This window comes from Pteropus vampyrus, unplaced genomic scaffold (assembly GCF_000151845.1).
Source record: "Pteropus vampyrus isolate Shadow unplaced genomic scaffold, Pvam_2.0 Scaffold6, whole genome shotgun sequence".
NCBI classification, from domain to species: domain Eukaryota; kingdom Metazoa; phylum Chordata; class Mammalia; order Chiroptera; family Pteropodidae; genus Pteropus; species Pteropus vampyrus.
The window spans coordinates 11,841,507-11,862,319 of NW_011888787.1; the positions used below are offsets into that span (position 1 = coordinate 11,841,507).

Here is a 20,813-nt window from a genome sequence, read left to right on the forward strand (position 1 = left end):
ATATAAAGATTTCATAGAGCTATATCAGAATACTGAGAAACAACTATCAACCTTCTCTAAAATGATTAAGATTAAGATTAGCACATTATGCTACAATAAACATCTTAAAATAAGATATTCCTTTTTGAGGATACTAAAAAATCTTTTAAACTTCCACTCAGCAAAAAGAAAAAAAAATATTAATCGTGGTCCTACAAGTAAAGAATTATCTGCACATTTTAATTACTCATTCATTAGAAAAATTAAAAACAAAACAAAACAAAAACAAACCTATAAACAGACCTGTGGCCTGCAGATATCAATAAGAGAAAAAATTAAATTGCTTCTACTGTTATTACAGTCTTACTATTTGACATTGATGTAGAACGGAATGACTGTCTCCCTTTCATCACAGGTCTAAGCCTTTGTGTAAATTAAGCTTAAAAAAATAAAAATTTGTGTCAAAGAGTGACTAGCCATGAGATAAAAAAGAAAACGTACAAAAAGAAAAAATATTGAAACAAACAAAAAAGGAGATATGTGAAAAGGTAATGTATTTTCACTAACCATTAGAGACAGGAATTGAAATAGGTTACAGTTTTTCTACTCGCTACATTTGCAATACTTACTAGAACTCTATCCTATATTCATACCAGTGCTTAGAGATATATGTACAAAAATGTATGTTCTAGTATTTTCAGTAATAATAAAAGAAATGGAAACAACCTCAACTTCTATTAACAGAGCATGATTAAATAAAGATTGATATAACTATTCTATGAAGTACTATGCAGCCATAAAAAGTAAAATGTATATTTTTATGTTCTGACGTAATAAGCTACTCTCACTAGAGTTTAAACTCCAAAATATCAGTCACCATGTCTAACTTGTTCTTAGGGCCTCATTACTGAGTCAGTGATGAACACTATGTAAAATATGATGCCCATTTAAAAAAAGAAATAAGAGAAAACGTGTTTACACATGTATAGAATTAGGCCTGGAAGGTTATCTATAAACCAAATTATTAACAGTAGGTATTTCTAAGTACTGGAATAGGGGACAGTGGGGTTTGAGGTGTTAACTTTAAAAATTTTTACTTTATATGCTCCTGTTTTGATTACAATTTCTGTAAGCTTATATTATTTCAAAAATTAAGATTTAAACAATAAAGGAATGCCTTTATATTATAAAACCAAAGTAATGCCTAAAATAAGCAGAAAAACATCTGTAATTTCAATAAATTATCTTAAAACTTAAGAATAGTGTATTGGTAAACAATCTTCCATGGTCATTAGATGAAAAACATTTACATAAAACCTATAACTCACGAGTTATACTGCTTGCTTTTTTAACCAATAATACAATCATATTAATAAAACCACTGAATATAACATTTAACACGCAATGAAAAAATAAGTCAATACAAAAAACTCTTCTATTTTTAGTGTAAACATCAACAAAAACCAGTCTAAATTTCACCCTACAATTCTTTACAAGCAAAAGACAATACTGACAACCTCACTGTTAAGCACATTTTAATTACATAAAAAAAAGCTCAAAGTGCACAGTATTCCATGATATTGAGGAAGATCTAACTGCGTATTTTAAATATAGTTTACGAATACTAAGATACAAATTACATATAAAATTTAATTCTAACACATTACATATAAAATTTAATTCTAACACAAAAAGTTGATTGAGCATTTTTACATAGTACATTAAAGAAGTAGAATATGCTTACCACAATTTTGTTCTTCAAAATTTTGCTCCTTTTCTAGATCTTTCTTAAATGCAGCTGGCATGTCAGTAGATATGTGAAATTCAATTTTTTTATTACCTACAGGTTGTGGTTGATCAAAAACATCCGAAGGTAACAGCACTGGATGTAAACTGCTGTTTATAAACAATCACAGCATTACTTTATACTGCAAATCAAATTCTGACTAAAACATTTCATATTTATTTTAAATTTAAAAAGCTAACACTGATAAAGTACTCACAACACTAAAGGTGTTGCACAAAGTAACTTACATTTAATAGTTCAATAAACCCTAACAAATGTTCTAATATGAGTACTATTAAATTCCCAGTTAAAATAGATAAGGAGATTGAAGAGATGTTAAGAAATTGCATAGTCACTCAGTAAATGACAGAGACAGTACTTGAGTACTGAATCTAAACTTCAGGATATTTACCAATATGCCAAAAAAGTTCACTCTATATTTAATATAAGCATTTTTATGCACTGTATTCTATATATCATAATGCTATGATGTCCAATAGAGTAGTCACTTGCCTCATAAGGCTAATGAATACTTGAAATGTTGCTGTCCAAATAAAAATGTGCTATAAAATACACAGCAGACTTTGATAACTTTGTACAAAAAAGGTAGAACATCTCGATAACTTTTTATATTAGTTATATGCTGGAATAATATTTTGCATATAATAGGTAAAATAAAATATATTGAAATCCACTTCATGTTTCTTTTTATTCTTTTAATGTGGCTATTGAAAATTTTAATTTGATTCATTTTATTTTTAATTGTTCAGTATTGCTATAGAGATTAAAAGCTATGGTGTCAAAACATATACAGGTGGGAAACATACATCATATTTACACTTAACGTGAAATTAAAGACAAAAAGATTAACGATTCATTCCTTTAAAAATGGAAAAAAGATAATTTTAACAAACTCCTTTCTCAATTTATTAAGTTATAAGTTTGAGGAAAATTTATACTGTAGACAAACTAAATGAACTTAAAATTGCAATTTTATCCAATTAAGATATTAAAATATGTAGAATTCCATAGCAAACAGGTAAGTAAAATTTCTGCCATAATTGCTTTTAAATAATGTAAGGTGAGCAAGCAGACAAGTACATACAGAACTCCTATTTCATAACCCAAAAAAAAATTACCTGTGTGAAACAGATGAAGGTGTATTCAGCATATCCTTTATTTTTTGCTTTTTTCTCACACGGCGCTGCTTTATTGTTTTTGGTCTTTTAGGCTGAAGATTTGCTAGTTCCATTAGTTTGGTCATTCTACATTGGGGGAAGTGAAGGTAAAAGATTTCCTTATGTAGAAGCATGGCTATTTACTACTGTTTCTATTACCCTTAAATATGTATTTCGGCTTATAAATCAGAAAATAATTTGTATGGCATAAGTGTAGTTTCTAAGCCATCAATTAAGATATAAACAATTTGACAAAAGAACAAGCTCTAAATCTCCTTGTTCAATTTTCACTTTACTTTGAAGGAATTGAGAGTTTACTTAATTGAAATGTACCTTTTAAAGATAAATTCTATTATAAAAATTATTAGTTGACCAAATAAAATGGCTGGACATGATGTCAAAAAACTGAACATGGTACACTAATACAATCTATATAACTTTATTGCTCTTTTCTTGACTGCTCTTCAAAAGGCCTCACAAACACAGTAAAATTATTTTGATTCATATTCTAATTATTAAAGGGAGCCTGAAGTATTATTAAAAACATTTTGTACATAATTGTTGCAAATCAGTCATTACAGAAACAAGTAACTTATTTGAGAACAAAGTTTTCAAATAGTATATTCTGAAGTAGTTTATAAGTAACAATCAAGGTGTGAAAACTGATACCTTGTATAAAGCTTATTTCCATTTTGAGTATAAGTAATATTTAGACTAGGTCTTGTCTAGGCATTTTCATATCTTCCATAAGATCAGACACAGAGCAGAAGCTCAAAAACCAGTAGTTACAACTCTACCTCCCCATAGTTACATTTGTGCAATTTAAAAGCAAAACAAACACACACACAGTAAAATGCAGGGAAGGAAAAGTGTGCTTAAAATAAATTTTAAACAATTTTTTCTAAGCAAGGAAAAATGTAAATATAAACTGCGAATTTTTAAAACCTCTTAACAACTATGGTTTATCAAAATTTTTATGACTAAATCCATTTACACAAAACACAGGTCTATATTCATAAATTGCTCATCCAAACTACACAAAGTCTCTATGATAGTTCCAGTTTTACATTTGGTAACCAATAAATATTCACTGAATAAATAAATAGACCATTCTTTTTAACATTTCCAGAAGATAACAGAGAAACACAAAATCAGAAATTGGTTCATTTAAAGGCTTTGTTCTTATGACTCAAGATAAATTATTTGCAAAATGTAAACATAATAAAAAAAAACAAAAACAAACAAAAAAGTTTTTGGCCACTCTAAGTAAAGCATTTTTATTTGCTACCATTACTTTTATAAAGAAAAGTAAAATTTACAGAGGATAAGTAATTAAACCAACGCGACACTCTATACTGTTCTTTAACAACAAATGAAAGTTAGTCTATCAAGAACTGTCAGCCTTTCTGAATGTCTCTATTCAAACACTCTATTCATCCCTATTATGTAATTTCAGTCCCACTTACATTTTGATTTTAACTCTCCCTAGAAAGAGAATATATATATTGAGCCACTACTTAAGTGAATGTTGACTCAATAATAGTCAAATTGCTAATTATTTGTATATGTTGCCCAGATTCTCTGCTTGGGTTCTGACATGTCAATCACTCCTGTATCTGCCTTCTTCTATGTATAGTTACTTATGATTCCCATCATTTGCCCAAACCGGTCTTCTAGGCCCAAACCGGTCTTCTAGGATAGGGACTGGCAAACTGAAGCTCAAGGACCAAATCAAGCCTGCTGCCTGTTTCTCTAAATAGAAAGCTTTTTGGAACACAGCCACATTCCATTATAACAGAAATCTTTGGCACTACAGAGAATATGTTCAGCAATTCCTGTTCTAGGCTACACTGTGGATCAGATATCTGAACGTTATTAACAACTTACTGCTCTTCACTAGAATCTTTAAGTAAAATATATGTAGATCATCAAAAATAACCAATTAAAAAATGCATCTGCAGTAGTTACCTATAGTTTTTTGTTAATGAAATCCTACAGAATTGCTCTAGAAATTTCCTGAGGTAAATAAAGTCCAAGGCAATAAGCTGAAAAAATATTAATACAATCTAGTATTCTTGTTGTTGTTTCAGATAGTTATATTCTATAAAGTCTCCATAAATAAAAAATTAGTAAATAACGAATCATTGCCCCTAGGGGAAATTCGGGATTAGGTTCTTACAAGCTTCAGCTCAAACAACTGATCAATACACATCTTGTTATATGTGTTTCTGTTTAAGAGAACATTATTTAATATATACTATTGATTCATTAATATTGAACTTAAGTCAACAGCACTGTAACTCATACCTGAACAAAGCTTATCTAACACAACTTATTTTCTCCATAAGGCACATCACAGCATTCTTGATCTTGGAAAAGTTAGCTAACACTTCAATATTATGCTTGGGGACCATTTTTTAAAAACAGCAAAATCATCAACAAACAGCACAAAAATGTGAAAAACATGGGACTAAAGAGATCATGAAAATAACACTTGTTTTACAGTATCAGGGTTGAAACAAGGTGGCAGAATTTCGCCTGTTTTACCTCATCTAGAAATGTGCATGTCAAGCAACTCAAATTTTTCACCATTCTGTACATGCCCATGTCCACAAAAGACCATAAAATCACTGAAACTACTGATTTTGGAGTCACAGATAAATTACAGTAAGTAGGCAGTCACAAATACAGAATTCACAAATAACAAGTATCAATTGTACTTTATAATACCATAATCATCAATCTAAAAAATTATTCATAATCCAAAAAGTTTTCCTTAGGTCTTAATATCTGGTCTCCGGTCTTAATCTAGAGCTACTATATATGCTTGAGGGGTGGGGGCTGGAGATGGACAAATTAAAATGTCCTCAAATTACAAAGAATTACAGCAAACTTTAAGAAGAGCAGGAAAATCTCCTTTGCATATTCTATGTTCCTTGGGATTTAAACAAATATTATTTGAAATTACAAACCTCTGTCGGTCTTCATCATCACTGCTTTCGTATTCTGATTCTTTACTAGATAATTCCTCATCCTCATCTGGCAAAGGAGGTTCTTCTGGTGGCTGAGGAGATGCAGGTGGGAGAGGTGCATGCAATGGCATATAGTCTTCATACTAATTTAAAAAACAAAAATTTATGATTTTACAGAATAAATCATTTCCATTCAGATACATGATTCTCATCTCTCTCTACCTCATGATCCTTTTTTATACATTATAACAGATTCAAGGAACACCTGCTGTAGCAGACTGGTAGCTGATCTAAACACTTGTTTCTTCTTCCTTGGCAACTAGCTGGACTAAATTTCCAAACCTCCCTTGAAGTTAGATTTCACCATGTAACTGAATTTTTTAGCCAACGGAATGTTAGCAAAAAAACCTTCCAGACATATTATCCTCTCTTCCTTCTTGATCTGCAGGCTTCATGGTAATGCTCTCACCACCCTAGAAATGCACAGAGTGAAGACAACTTAGGTCTTTTAAATGACTCAGTAGAGCAGAAGATAATTCTGCACCACTTTTGGAATGGACTTGACATGAGCAAGAAATAACTTATATTGTGTTAGGTGACTAAGATTTGAGGGTTTTTTGTTAACTGCGGCTAGCATAATCTTAACTAATTTTTCTGCATTGTGCCTAGAATTGAAGTGTTGGGGTTACAAAGAAAAATTACACAAAGCTAACAGTATGCACATCAGCAAAGCAGTGAATCCACAATATACAAAAGAAAAGCAAATTTTCTATGCAAATGTTAGGTTTCAAAATAATTTTTCATTGCTATTATCTAAAAAAGTATCATGGCAAAATAATAACTGGAATTATCCAAGAACAGATATAACCTATTCTTGATCAAAGGACTAAGCAACACTGGCAGAAATGACAGCTTCTATTACAGAACAAACCACCTCTTTCATGTTCTGGCTTTCTCCCACTTTCAGTTCTCCACTTGAATACTATCATTGCATTAACTTTATATTTGTATCTTTTTTCAGTGCACATTAGAGGCACAACATTTGTAAAATTTAGCCTCAATAATCTCACCTCAGCAGGAGAAATTTTGAATCTTGAAAATTCTACGAACTTTCTTACCATGGGAGGTCGTGCAGTAATTGGTCCAAAAGGTGTGGGTAAATTCATTTTATTCATAAGATGAAGCACCTTAAAGTAATAAAGCATTTAAAATCACATAGTAAAATGATGATTCGACTCATACATTTTATGTATTTAAAAACTCTGCAATAACACTATTAATTTAGTACAGAGGCCAGCCCACTTCTCACCTTTATAATCCCAGTATAGTGCTAAAACAAGGCACTGATATATCTCAGATTAGCTTTCCTAAAATGTTTGCCAATTCTAAAATATTATTATTCTCATTATTAAAATGTCATGTTCTTGAAATGTAAAATCTTCTCAAAATTTGTTTTTCCCAATTATTGTGAAACAGAGAGGTATAATAATGAAAATAAACATCATCTATATTTTGTATTTCAAAGTATCCTATTACTATCAATACTTTCAAGTATTTGCCAAGAGGTCCACTATGTCGTTTCTTTTAAGAAAAAATCTCTACATTAAAGGTTTATGTTAAAATAACAAAGAATTACCAGAAATTATTTTCCAAATTACCTCATGTTTAATAATATTATTAATACTAAACCCAACAGTATGCCTCTGCTACAGTTTATTAAAGCATTTACTTGAATGTAGTAATATTTCATTACTTTTTGAAATGGATGAATCTTTAAGTAAATTAAAGATTTACTTAAAATTCATATATTGAAACCTAAGCCCCAATGTGATGATATTAGAGGGTGGGGACTTTGAGTAGCAATTAGGTCATAGAGTAGAGGCCCCATGAATAGGATTAATGTCCCTTATTCAAGGGGCTCCTGAGTGCTCTCTCACACCTGCGGCTATGTGAGGACACAAAGAGAAAACACCCATCTGCAACCGAGAAGAGGGCCCTCACCAGAACACAACCATGTTGGCACCCTGATCTCAAACTTCCAGACTCCAGAACTGTGAGAAATAATTTTCTGTTGTTTATAAGCCACCTATTACGGCTTAGTTATAGCAGCCCAAACTAACTAAGACACCTTTAAAATACTGTATTATCATTGCCTGTTGGAATCAGTGTGATTATCATGAAAAAGTATGAAAATTCGCATGGAAAAATAACATCAAGTTATACAAGCATTTATTTTGAGGAAAATAAATTTTATTCTACTTACCTGTACATAGAACTTAGGCACACTTGCCAAAGCATTTACTATGTTTGCTAGGATTGTGCTTGAAGGTGGTGGGTACATATACTTGAGGCATGAATTTAGAGGAAACGTCAGCCTAAAAAAAAAAAATTTTAAATGCTTATCATGTTTTATTAAGTTTCATATCAATAACTTGTTTTATATAACCTGATAACATACAAAAACTGTTCAAATAATTCAGTTCTCTTAGATTTACCTCGTACCTAACAGATCTAAATAAGTACATTTAAAAGAAACTTGCCTGCTGATTGTATTAAAGAAAAATAAGGTATTTCTTATCAGAGCTTATCTTATAGCTCCGAACACTGTAATGGAACCAAATTCAGTGACAAACTCTTATAGCTCAAAATGTTAGATCAATAGATTAAAAACATATATAGCATATAAAATATCCCTTTAAAAAATTATCTTATTTGCAATTTATATATCCAGAGCAACAAGAACAAAAGAACCAAAAGAACAAAATAATACAAACAAAAAATGCTAACCCATGGTTTGGTGCAATTCCATTTTCTATAGTTAAACAACCAAGTTCTTTCTTTTCTTTATCATCTTCCACAGGGTCATCAGACCTAGGACATACAGAATCAAAGTTGATCTTATTTTTAGAAATAGAGTGAAAATTTATATACAGAATAAACATAACTTTTTAAACATGTCATTATGAAAAGCTTTATAATAAATAAACTAATGCATTTCTCAAGTAAACATCAATGAAAAGGGAGGGAAATAGAATCAGCCTTTACTGAATACTTTCTCTATTCCAGATATTATACAAAGCATGCCAAATTTTCATGTACTCTTCACAGCAACCCTATGAAGATGACATGACAGATCTTACTGACAAAAAATACTCCTTAATTTTATGTGGTATACAATATTCCAATCAAGATCTTAGAGGATGCAGCTGGTCCAATTAGTCTTTAAGAAACACTAGTGTAAAGAAAATTTGTAAAGGTTATATAACTACAAAGAATTATAGCTAGGAATCAATACCAGTCTTGGTTTCAAAGGCCATGCCTATTCATGATACCCTGCTATCTGCAATATAACAAAGACTTTATACTAGCTACTTTTCCTCCACATAAAGTCGAATGCTTTTTAGCATTCCCACTTTGCATTAATTCCTAATAGTAAATCAATACTCAGGTTCCTAATGTTCAACTAGGAACAAAAATAAATACATTGTTTTATTATACCAGATTCATTTAGAGAGATGCATCATTTATCATTTCAAATTACTTACCTGTTAGTCTGAAAACAATCCAATAGCAATACAACTTATTATAAAAGCACTTTAAAACGTTAGGAAAACTTAACTATCTACATACCTTTTCTTTTTTTCCGTGCCTGAAGAGGGACATGGTGAATGAACCTGATCTTGCTCTTTTGCAAATTCAACAACTAAAGTATGACCTAAAAGTTTCAGCTGATGGAGTCTTGTCAATGCCTTCAGTTGGAAGAACCAAAGAGTAAAAGATTTGATAACTGTACCAAAAATTATTTGTTAGAGACGATCTACAATATAATTTACACATGTTCTTTGTTAGTACTATTATCACTTCCTTGGTTATTTCTTACCATTTTAAATATCAGGCTACCAAGCTTTACTACTCAAGGGACTGCTTCTTATCACTTAACAAAACTACATCCGGTTAAATCTAACTCTGCCTATACCCAGGCAGCTGAAATGGTTTAGAAAGACAAGCACCATAAATCTGTTAAATCTCACTTTTAATTCGAAACCACAAGACTAGAGGTAGACCTTTATGATGTCACATTCTCAGTTAATTTTTATTACCAATCTCTCTGTTCTTCCACCTCACAATATTCCTTGCCCATTCTTTTAGCTTAAGACCTTGCTTCCTATTTTAAGAAGACTAAAGTAACCAGATGAGAACTTCAGATCCCCAACATAACTCCCATCTACCAGCATTTGCACCCACTCATTCTGCCTTCCATCTGTTATCATGATATTAACTACCCATATTTTAACCTAAACACTAAATCTCCATTGACCTTCTCTAGGGTCTCTAAATCTCCATTGACCTTCTCTAGGGTCTCTCTTTCACTATCCAGAACTGTACAAGGGGTGTCCTTATCCACACTGCTAATTTTCTGTCCTTTACTGGATCATCCACATCACTCACTCTCTCCTTGATACATGGTCTTCATTTGCTGTCAAAATATCATACTTCCTATAGTTTTCTTCTTAGCTCACTGGTTTCTAATCCTCAATCTCTGGCTTGTGCCTTCTCAAACTCTTAATATTGGCATACTCCAGAGCTCTATTATTAGTCCTCTCTATCTAATTTCTTAGTCATCTAAACCAGCATCTTAAATGTAAATGGCATCGCTATGCTGATGATTCCATTTATAACCTAAGCCCAAACCTTCACCTTGAAAGTCCAGGAACATATATCTAAAATATTGGATAGAAACTCTTACGTCTCTCTCAAAAACAAAATTTCAGAAATGTAACTACTAATCTTCTATCCCCTTTCCCCCAAATGTTCTCCATCTGGAACTTTCCCCATTTCAGTCGATGGTGACTCCACTCTTCTACTTACTCAAGTCAAAAATTTTGGAATCATCCTTAACTTTTCTTTCCCACATTGCATATCCAAGCTATCAAGAAATCCTGTCTATCTCTACCTTCAAAATATATTTGGACTCTAACCACCCCTACTGCTACCCCTGTGGGCCAAGCAACTATCATCTCTGGACTGAATTATCACAATAATCTTTTAACAGATTTCATTTTTACTCTTTTCCATCTATTCTCAATACAACAGTCAAATGATCCTTTTAAATATTTAAGTTGGATTACATTACTGCTCTGCTCAAAATACCCCAGTGGCTCCCCATTTTACTCAGAGTAAAATCTAGGCTCGTTATAATACATACATGATATGGCATCTATTACTTCTCTGACTTCAAAGCCAATTATCTCCCTCTCATTTTGTCTGCTTCAGTCACACTGGCTTACTTAAACATGAAAGGCATGCTCCTATACTAGAGCTCTTGTTTCAGCTATTTCTCTTACTGTTATGCACTTCCCCCAGATATTCCCTTAGCTAACTTCCTTCACCTCCTTCAAATTGTTAATTATGGCCCTAACCACGTTAACTGCAACTTAACCCTCCCTACCCAGCACTCCTGATCCTGTTGCTCTTTCTGTTGTTCATAGCATTTATCATTTTCTAAAATATTAAAAAAATTATTGAGTTTATTATTTATGGTCTGTTTCCCCTTTTGAGAATGTGAGCCCCAATGAGGGTATAAATCTTCGTTTTAATCAGTGAGCACACAGCAGACACCTCATTATTTTTTTTTGAACAAATATAAGTATAGTCCCTTAGCTGGGACTATGATTTTATTTTACCATCTTTATGCATGCTTTTTTGACTCCTTCATTATACAAAGCAAGTTTTAAAACATTTCAACAATTTTCAAGTCCCTAAATTACCTCTAGACCTCTTCACTACTACTAGTTAACCTTTGATTATCTGAAACACAGGTATGTAAGCTGAATTGCATTTTTCTTCCTTTCAAAATGGGTGTCACACGCATTCTCTTGTTTTCAAGGATTTATGGTTTTTCACTTTTAATGTTAACTAATTTCCCTATCTCAGATATTTGCTTTATTCTTAATAATTCCTCTCCCTTGTTTTATTTAAAATTGATCAGTCAATTGCACTCTAGCCTACAAATCCTGTCACTGCTCTTATCTTCTCATTCCTTCTCTTCATAAGTATTTTTCAAAAACACTGACTCCATGTCCTCTTCTTCAAGTTAATCTTGACCCTAAAACAATGTGGTTTTCATTATCATATTTTATTTATAACTTAATGCTGTATTTAAACAAAGTCTTTTCTGAAAAAAAAATCCTATACATTGAAAAATATATACAACCTGAAAGTCTTATTTCACTCTTGGAGAGAGACTTTTGTTAACAATTTGGTATAAAGTTCTGCCACATTTTTTTCTAAGCATAAACTAACATACATACCATTAGTTTTCTAAAATCCCAAGGTTACATTATATATAATATTTTGCAACTTTGTTCATGTACTCTATCTGGGCTACATTCCTCATTAATACATATTCATTTGAACTCATTCTCCAAAAGCTGTAGTCCAGTGTACAGACATACTATGATTTAAGGTGTTCCTTCCCCTTATTGATGAGGATTTGGGTCATTTCTATCGTTTACAATAAAAAGTCCTTTACTAATTGTGTTCGTTTCTCATTTTGTGTCATCAGACCATATCACCTTCTTAAAATGCTCTTCTCTTTGCATTCATGATAGTTTATTTTCTAGTTCTACTTCCTTTTTAACTTCTCTATGCCAGTCTTACTTCCTGGCTTATCTTCCTTATGGCAACCATATCCCCTCACCTAGTTGAAGAAACTCCATTTTTTTTTTTTTACTTTGCCCCAACTCTAGGAGCCCATATTTTTAACTGTTTTAAAAATATTTCCACAGAAGTAGCCCACTGATTCCTCAAAGTTAACAGACTACCTTTGCAAACATCTTCTGAATCCCACCCCTCATGTCAGCTAATGTCTTCTTACTAACTTATTCAGATCCTGTCTCTTGTCTTGGCCTTTATAACATTTCTGTTGTTCTGGCTTTCCATTTGGTCTTCCTACCTCTAATCTTTTTCTACATCCAACCCATTACATGAACTCACTGAATAGCTCAAAAGTATCAAGTGCCTTCAGAATATCTACTAAACAAAATTCAATTCCTCCCTCAACTTCCATCTAAATTTAGACTCGACCTATCCTGCAAGGCCTATTTCCATTTCAATCCATAGCTATTGCTCCATTTAAAACTTTCCATGCCCTATAGCTCAACTTAGTGTTCTACAAACTGGGAAGGTAAATCTCCCTTTGTTTTCATCTCAAATCCAATTAATGATTAAAGGTCTACATCAAAGGTAACCTCCCTTGCAAATGATTCCCTAGGATTTTAAAAATACATACACATATATATTCTCCCTTAAATACTTAAAACATCTTGCCTTGCAACAGTTACAGAGATAGTTAACAATCTTTGCATCCTTTAGAACTTATTTTTAATTACATGAGATTATAAATTGACTTTAATTTTCTTTCCAGTTTATCAACCATTCTTATAGGTAAAATCTGCTAAATAATAAACTAAATGTAGCCTGTGGGGAGAAATCTTGAAATACAAACTTTAACTTTTAAAAACTATAATTTAACATTATGTTTCATTTTTGAACCAAGATTAGATAATAGGAAATTGCTAACTTAACTAGTAAAGAAAAAGTCATACCTTTATAGCTGCTTTTTCATTAGGGAAAGTAGCAAAAGCTGTATGTTTCTGAAAAAGAATTAAGATACAAATTATTTCTAATATTTTCAGTTCCTCATATGTAAATCTGATATTTTACTAGGTAACAGTGATTTCATGCATTAATAAAATATTGGAAAAGGATGGAAAATCGAGATCATTTTAAGCTATGGCTACTAATTTCATTATAGTGGTTCTGAATCTTTTTTTGGATCAGACTTCTTTGAAGACTGTGTAGACTTTTATATATAAAAGTATGCACACACGCACACAAAGCATGTTTTATATATACTTTCCAAAACTTCAACAGACCAGAAGTTTAAAAACCACTGCTACACAGTGGACCGCCCTTAACACACACAAAAAAAATATATCTCCCATTTTATAACACATATAAAGATCTTAAACTTTCCTCCATACAGCCAACTGCAGAGCTTAAAAATGTTCACCGACAGAAAATCATTACTCAAGTGAATGTTTTCTTTGTTTTATCTTTGTAATAAGGGTTTGATGGGAGAACCCTATTTTTAGATATAAATTGTAAATATTTTTAAAATCATCAGAAAAGGAACATAAGTCAAAAGTAAATGAATTATGCTAAGGAAGAGTTCTTGTTAATTCTTATTAAAGCATTTAAGGTCGAGTAATTACATTGCACATTACTAATTTTGTCTAATCTGATCCAAGATGACGTAATTAAGGATACTTAAACTGAATCACAGAACATTTGTATTTGCTGGTATACTGCATGTCCTTGGATAACTTCACTTTGTTCAAAGTCCTTTCCTTATATTGTTGATGAGATGCCTGGGGAACTTAACTCTTGCTTATATCAATTAGCCTTGCTTATATCAATTATGGTAAAATCAGATTGGTTATATCACTTAGCTTTAAGCTGCAGAACCTAGTAACAACTTTAAGTGAAGACTTACTGTATGTGACACTTGGATCAAAATTGGTCTTTTTCATATCAGTAATTCTCAACTCTGGCTGCACATATAACTGGGGAGACTTTAAAAACCATTGATGTTTTGCCCCATCAAAGGCAATCTCGCAGAAACTTAACGTCGCCATTATTATTTTAATGTAAAGAAATCCTTCTAAAACATCCTCTGGTATAAAAGAAAATAGTGTACTGTGTAAATTCCTGTGTATGAACTTTAACAGCCTTAAAATATTGTTCCCCAAAGAATTCTGTCGGAAAAATTTTTATTAAGAACTTTGTCAAAAATCTAGTAGAAATTCTGTAACTTACTTAAAGTTACTACTATAAAACAGAGACATTAAAAAAAGTGTCTATTTTAATGACTGTCCTAACACTGGCTTATAAATGAACCAATATTTTAAAAATTATTGTCTTTTGTTAAATATTTCTTTGAGTACCCTTGATAAATACCCCAAAATTCAAAAGAGTTTTGAGATTCTCAGGATGGGTCGGAAAAGGGTACAAAACTAAGTCATTTTCCATTCTTCTGCCTTGCCTTTCTCACTTGCCCTTTTCCGCATGGCTATGACTAATTTACACTTGAGCCAATTAAAACTTCACTTGGCACGCAAGGTATTTTGAAAAGAGGAAAGCCCCCACTACACAAGCACTACATCCCCACTCTGTTCTGTCTTCCTCTGTCAGAGCTCTCACACGCCGGGTAACCAGCCCAGGGCCTTCCCAGGAAGCTAGGCACCGGCGCGCCCTTACCAGTCGCCCCTTATCTGACAGGACGCGCACCGACTGTGCCCCAAAATACTTCAGCAAGTCCTCTTTCTCCTCAGCGGTCAGCTCTGCTGGCAGGTGCCTCACTAGAAGGGTTCGGTCACCCCGCGGCGGAGAAAGCGAAATAGAGCTCTGGCATCCTCTCGACATTGGTAGCGGCTGCTCGGGGGCCGCCATTTCCCTCGGAGAAACAGCAACGGGGAGGCCGAGCGAAGAAGCCACAGTGCAAAATGCGCTAGTCAACAGAAGCTGAGATAAATGAGTACTTTTCCGTCTCGCGCTAAGGAGTCTGGAAACAAGGAAATATCGCGAGAGATGGTCACTTTCTCGCGAGACCTGCGCCACCGACGGGTGACTCCTCTTGGGGGGCCGGTTCCTCAGACTGAGTGTGAGCTTTTACAATGGTGGGAAAGCAACGTGATTTAAAATTCCAGGTAGCTGTTGAAGGTATTAAAAACGAAACTTCGCCAAGAGCGGTGTGAGCGTTAAAAAAGTTGTTAAAAAAGGAAAAGAGACGAAAGACCTCAACAGAGCGAAGGAGGCTGGAAACTCAAGGACAGAGGGGAGTCTCTTCTGCGCATGTGGGAGGGAGGAGCGGGCCTGGGCGTGGCGCCAGCGCGATTAGGTTCCTAATCCTTGCGAGTTATGAAAACTCATTTGACTGGCTGGCGAGGAGAGTAAGATCATAGGATGTGAGTTTACAGTTTGGGGATAGTAAAGCCTGAAGTTAGCAAGTTCTTTCTTCAGCTCAGTAGGGTCCATGCAGTCAGAACTGAATTTAACGATCAAAATGTTGAGACAGAAACGTGCTTTCAGGCCGGTGTTCATTTCAAAGAATTGGTGTCCGCTGGGGAGCGATATAGTAATAAATTATATAATTATATATGTAATATATAAAATATGTAAAAATATATAAAAAATATGTATTGCTCACATATTTAATCCTCACAACTCTTTTCCATTTTACACTCGAGGACACGCCGCGTACAAAGATGTTTCAGTCAGTAAATTAGCTGGGGTTTAACCTTTCTAGTGCAACTGAGCTTTACACTCTGAGCCACTAGACTGCCTAGTTTCTGAATGGAATGAGGCAGAGATATCCCAGTAAGAAAGTCAGAAATGTCTCCCTCACTCCATACAGTGATGGCCTTGAGGATTCTAGAGAGAAGTATTATTGTAGGTGCAGCTGCTATAGTCTGAATGCCTAAGGTGCATTATTGCTCATTTTACAGTCGTGCACCTCTAAACAGATATACATTCTAAGTAATGTGTCTTTAGGCAGTTTCATTGTGTTAATATCATAGAGTGCATTTATGGATAATTAGATGTAGCTGGTTACACAGGTAACTTATATGGTATAGCCTGTTGCTCCTAAGCTTTGAGCCTATATAACATGTTACTATATAAAACTACCAGAGATTAAATCAAGCGCAAAAGAAAATGATACAGTTATGAGACATGGTAAACTTGAGACATATGAAGCTACTGCTGGCATAACATAGTATACTGTTTTACAGCAAACTTTTTTTATAAGTTGAAAGAATATACTCTAAAATAATGATGAAAGATTTAGTATAGTAAATACATAAACCAGTAAGTCATTTATTGTGTTATGAAGTATTATATATTATACATAATTGTAAGTGCTATCCTTTTATATGACTGGTAGCAGAGTAAGTTTGTTTATACCAGCTTCACCGCAGACGTGATTCAATGCATTGCACTGATGTGATGGCTACAATGTTACTAGGTGATAGAAAATTTTCAGCTTCATTGTAATATTATGAGACCACCATGGTACATCCGGTCTATACCGATGGAAATGTCTTTATACAACACATGGCTATTTGCTCCCTGATTAGATGATAGAGATATAGCAGTAAACAACACATCAAAGTTCTGCTCTAAGGAAGCATTAGTTGGGCAGCAGGGAAAGGGGTATTAATAAAAACTAGAAAATACATGGGGAAACCCCTTCCCCCAAATGTCAGGTGTATAGACCCAGACCATGAGAATTCTACAGGTTTGTTTAGAGTCTTGATATCTGAAGAGCAATTAGAAACATATTTTTAGTAGGGTTGTGTGTGTATATATTTGTGTGTTGATTAAATTTTAGATATGAAATTTTCTCTTGGTTGCAGTGTGAAAAATAGGGTAGAAGCAGGAAGACCAATTGGGTTATTGCAGTAGCTCAGGCAAAAGGTCTGGTAACAGTAGACATGAAGAGAAGGAACTAGAATTGAGATATAGTTTGAAATAGGATTGATAGAATTGCAGATGAAGAAGAGTAATTAAAGATAAATTCTGGATTTTTCACTAGTACCCCAAACTAGGTAAATGATAATGCTGTTCAGTGAGCTTGAGAAAACTAAAGTGTAACTAGGTTAGGGACTGTGGTGGAGGATGGGGGAGGAAGGAACACATATTACATTTAAAGTACCTATTTAGTTTCCTTGTTTAAAGTTTCCTTGTTTCAAGTAGGCAGTTAAATATGTAAGTACAGCATTCTGGAGAAATGTCAATGCTGGATACATATGTAGCATCAAAACATAGAATATTTATATCTAAGGGTTAAAGGAAAATGTAGGTAGAGAGAAGGGGGCTCCATATTGATCCATGGGGTATGGTAGTATTGAGAATTAGAAGAGGAAGAACCAATTAATCTTTTCTCTCTTGGCTCTTAATTCTAGTAGTAAAGACAGACTAAAACATGTAGCTAAGTAAATAGATGAGTTACATTTTGGAGAGTAATAAGTGCTTTGAGAAAAAAAATAGAGACAGAGTAGAGCAATATACTATGATTAGATTTGGCATGTTACTTCAAATGCTATCCTGTGCAGGCTTTTCCTTGTGTCTCATGGTTAATAAATGATTAGCACATAGCAGACATAAATATCTGTTCAATGAATGAATGCATGAATAGATTAATTTAATATTTACCAAGGCTTCTTATGGTCAAGAATTGCTACATGGGACATCAAGATAAGTTTAATGGTCCTTATGTACTATAATTGAGATATCACAACTCGGTGGGATAATGACATGACAGAATTTTATTTTCTCTCCACTTAATTGCTTTTAGTTGTATTCAATTAAATCTGCCTCATCCTCCCCTTGACAATAACTTAGACAGATTTCATAATTTCTTGGTCACTTTCAGTTATTTATAGTCCAAGTCAGTTTGAAATGTTAATTTTAAACTCCATTAAGGTCTCAGTTCTTACATTACCCTCATATCAGGCTTGACCTGAGGAAAATATGATTTGCTTTCATCTCGTTCATGTTTGAGTGAAGGTGGGTGTGGTCTGCTCTGGGATGTACCTTTCTCATTCTCTTTCTTGGTATATAGTCCAGAGAGTCCCAAACTTCCTCAATAATTTTTTCACATCATCCCTAGGTGACACCTTGTTTTCTGTTCTGCCTCATTTTAATAGGCACTGTTCTTTACAAAAGCAACAGCCCAAAACCTAGCTTTGCAAGAATACAACATTCTCAAAAGGAATTTATAGGATCTAATTTTGAAATTGAGCAGTATCTCAAGCTGGTAGTTCATGGAATATCTGGCCAATAGCGAGTATTGCTGTTTCCATCACATATTTTAAATATTTCATAGTACCCTTCTAAGGTATATGAGGCACTTGAGAAGTCTCAGCACACAGTTTGAGAACTGTGAAACTCTCTTTGAGTTTCGATCTTCTTTGTAGAGGGGTGAGAGGAGGGAAAGTGTGGAGGTTGGGAGTATTAGGTCATTGACCAATTGTTGGGTTTTTCCCTCACTCTGATTCTCTCTGGTTCTATATGGTGATGGAGGCCTCTGCTAATGTAGTGTTTTAGAGTTCATCTTTATCAGATCTCTCTGTATCACTGATTACCTTCTCAGACAGGAGTAGCTATTTTTTTTTTCCCCTGTAGCCTTTCCTTTGGTTTGTGTCTCCAATTGTCTTCACGTGGCCATGTGTATATTTGGATATCGTTATTACCCAACATTGGTAGCGTAGTTTCTCCAAACTCCCTATTTTTTTCACATGAAGCCAGGAGAAGTGCCAGGGCCTATTTCTGGAAGGCCTTGGAGAACTAAAATGGAGAAAGGAGTTTATACCATTTTTTCTGACTTTTTTTTGTTTTAATTTAAGGTATAATTGACATATAACATTATGTTAGTTTCAGGTATACAACATGATGATTTGATATTTGTATGCATTGTGAAAGGATAACCACTATAAGTCTAGTGAACATCCATTAACCTTATATAGTTTTTTTCTTATGATGATTTATGATTTTCTTTCAAGTATACAATATAGTATTAACTATAGTCGCCATGCTGTACATTACATTCTCAGAATGTACTCACCTCATAACTGGATGTTTGTCCTTTTGACTCTCTTCACCCATTTCTCCCACTCCTTATCCCCCACATCTGACAACAACTAATCTGTTTTCTGTATCTATAAGCTTTTTTTGTTATTGTTGTTTAGATTTCGCATATAAGTAAGATCATACAGTATTGTCTTCCTCTGTCTTACTTCACTTAGCATAATACCCTCAAGCTCTATCCATGTTGTCATAAATGGCAAGATAGCATTCTTTTTTATGGCTCATAATATTCCATTGTGTATATACCACATTTTCTTTATCTATCCATCTGTGGACATTTAGATTGTTTCCATATCTTGGCTATTCCAAGTAGTACTGCTATGAACATGGGGTACATCTTTTCAAGATAGTGATTTTGTTTCTTTTGGATAAATACTCAGAAGTGGGATTGCTGGGTCATAAGTTAGTTCTATTTTTAAGTTTTCAAAGAACATCCAAACTATTTCCCACAGTGACTGTACCAGTTTACATTCCCACTAATGGTACACAAAGGACCCCTTTTCTCTACATCTTCACCAACACGTTATTTCTTGTCTTTTTGATAATAACCATTCTAACAGGTGTGAGATGGTATCTCATTTTGGTTATGATTTGCATCTCCCTCATAATTAGTATCCATTGGCCATCTGTATATCTTTGGGAAAAAAATGTCTATTCAGATCCTCTTCTCATTTTTTAATTGGATTTTTTTGTTGTTGTTGTTAATGAGTTGTTTGAGTTCTTTCCCTGACTTCTTGTCAAAAGCATTCTCCTCTCCCTTACAGCCAAACATCTAGACAGAACCATTAATTATCCTCAAATTTTTAACCTTCCACTCACTGCAGTGGACTTTTTCAGTTCTCATTCTTAACTTCTAAGCAGCACTTGACACATTTGCCACTGTCTTTTTGAAATGCCATTTTCTCTTGGTTTTCAAAACACACCATCTCACCTATTGTTCTAGCTCATTTTCTGTCTGGCCTGATTCCAGCAAATATTCGACTTCATATTTTCTTCTTTCTCCTCTAACCTTGAACCTTCTTCCCACCTATAGTCTTAGATGATTACCTTGTTTCTTGATCTCATTGAAAAAAAATTGAGGACTTCTATACCCATCAATCCTACTTAACACCTGTGCTCCTTGGTTAAGCCAACCTCTCACTTGGGAAAACTCCTCATGTATACTACTGAATCATTCTCATCAGTGCA

The 20,813-nt window shown here is 33.6% G+C and overlaps 1 protein-coding gene and 1 long non-coding RNA gene across 6 annotated transcripts in view; one reads left to right on the forward strand and one right to left on the reverse strand.

Annotated features, from left to right (window-relative positions):
- The window catches only part of RNPC3 (RNA binding region (RNP1, RRM) containing 3), a 38,000-nt gene extending 22,431 nt beyond the window's left edge, over positions 1-15,569 (reverse strand). For 2 of the 4 annotated variants that reach the window (XR_896353.2, XM_011368183.2), the window contains exons 1-9: positions 15,237-15,511; positions 13,523-13,570; positions 9,546-9,664; positions 8,703-8,786; positions 8,179-8,290; positions 7,034-7,102; positions 5,916-6,058; positions 2,905-3,030; positions 1,724-1,875 (exon numbers count right to left, since the gene is read on the reverse strand). Coding sequence is in view for 3 of the 4 variants with exons in the window: in XM_011368183.2 (XP_011366485.1) it covers positions 1,724-1,875; positions 2,905-3,030; positions 5,916-6,058; positions 7,034-7,102; positions 8,179-8,290; positions 8,703-8,786; positions 9,546-9,664; positions 13,523-13,570; positions 15,237-15,428 (1,045 nt within the window). In the remaining variant the exon portion in view is untranslated. Of the gene's footprint in view, positions 1-1,723; positions 1,876-2,904; positions 3,031-5,915; positions 6,059-7,033; positions 7,103-8,178; positions 8,291-8,702; positions 8,787-9,545; positions 9,665-13,522; positions 13,571-15,236 lie in introns of all 4 variants that reach the window. The other 2 variants (XM_011368169.2, XM_023536197.1) reach the window with 2 other exon arrangements.
- Positions 15,570-15,599: 30 nt separating this feature from the next.
- Positions 15,600-20,813, forward strand: part of LOC111745283 — a 70,856-nt gene continuing 65,642 nt past the window's right edge. For both annotated transcript variants that reach the window (XR_002782579.1, XR_002782578.1), the window contains exon 1: positions 15,600-15,685. This is a non-coding gene — a long non-coding RNA (uncharacterized LOC111745283). The remainder of the gene's footprint in view (positions 15,686-20,813) is intronic.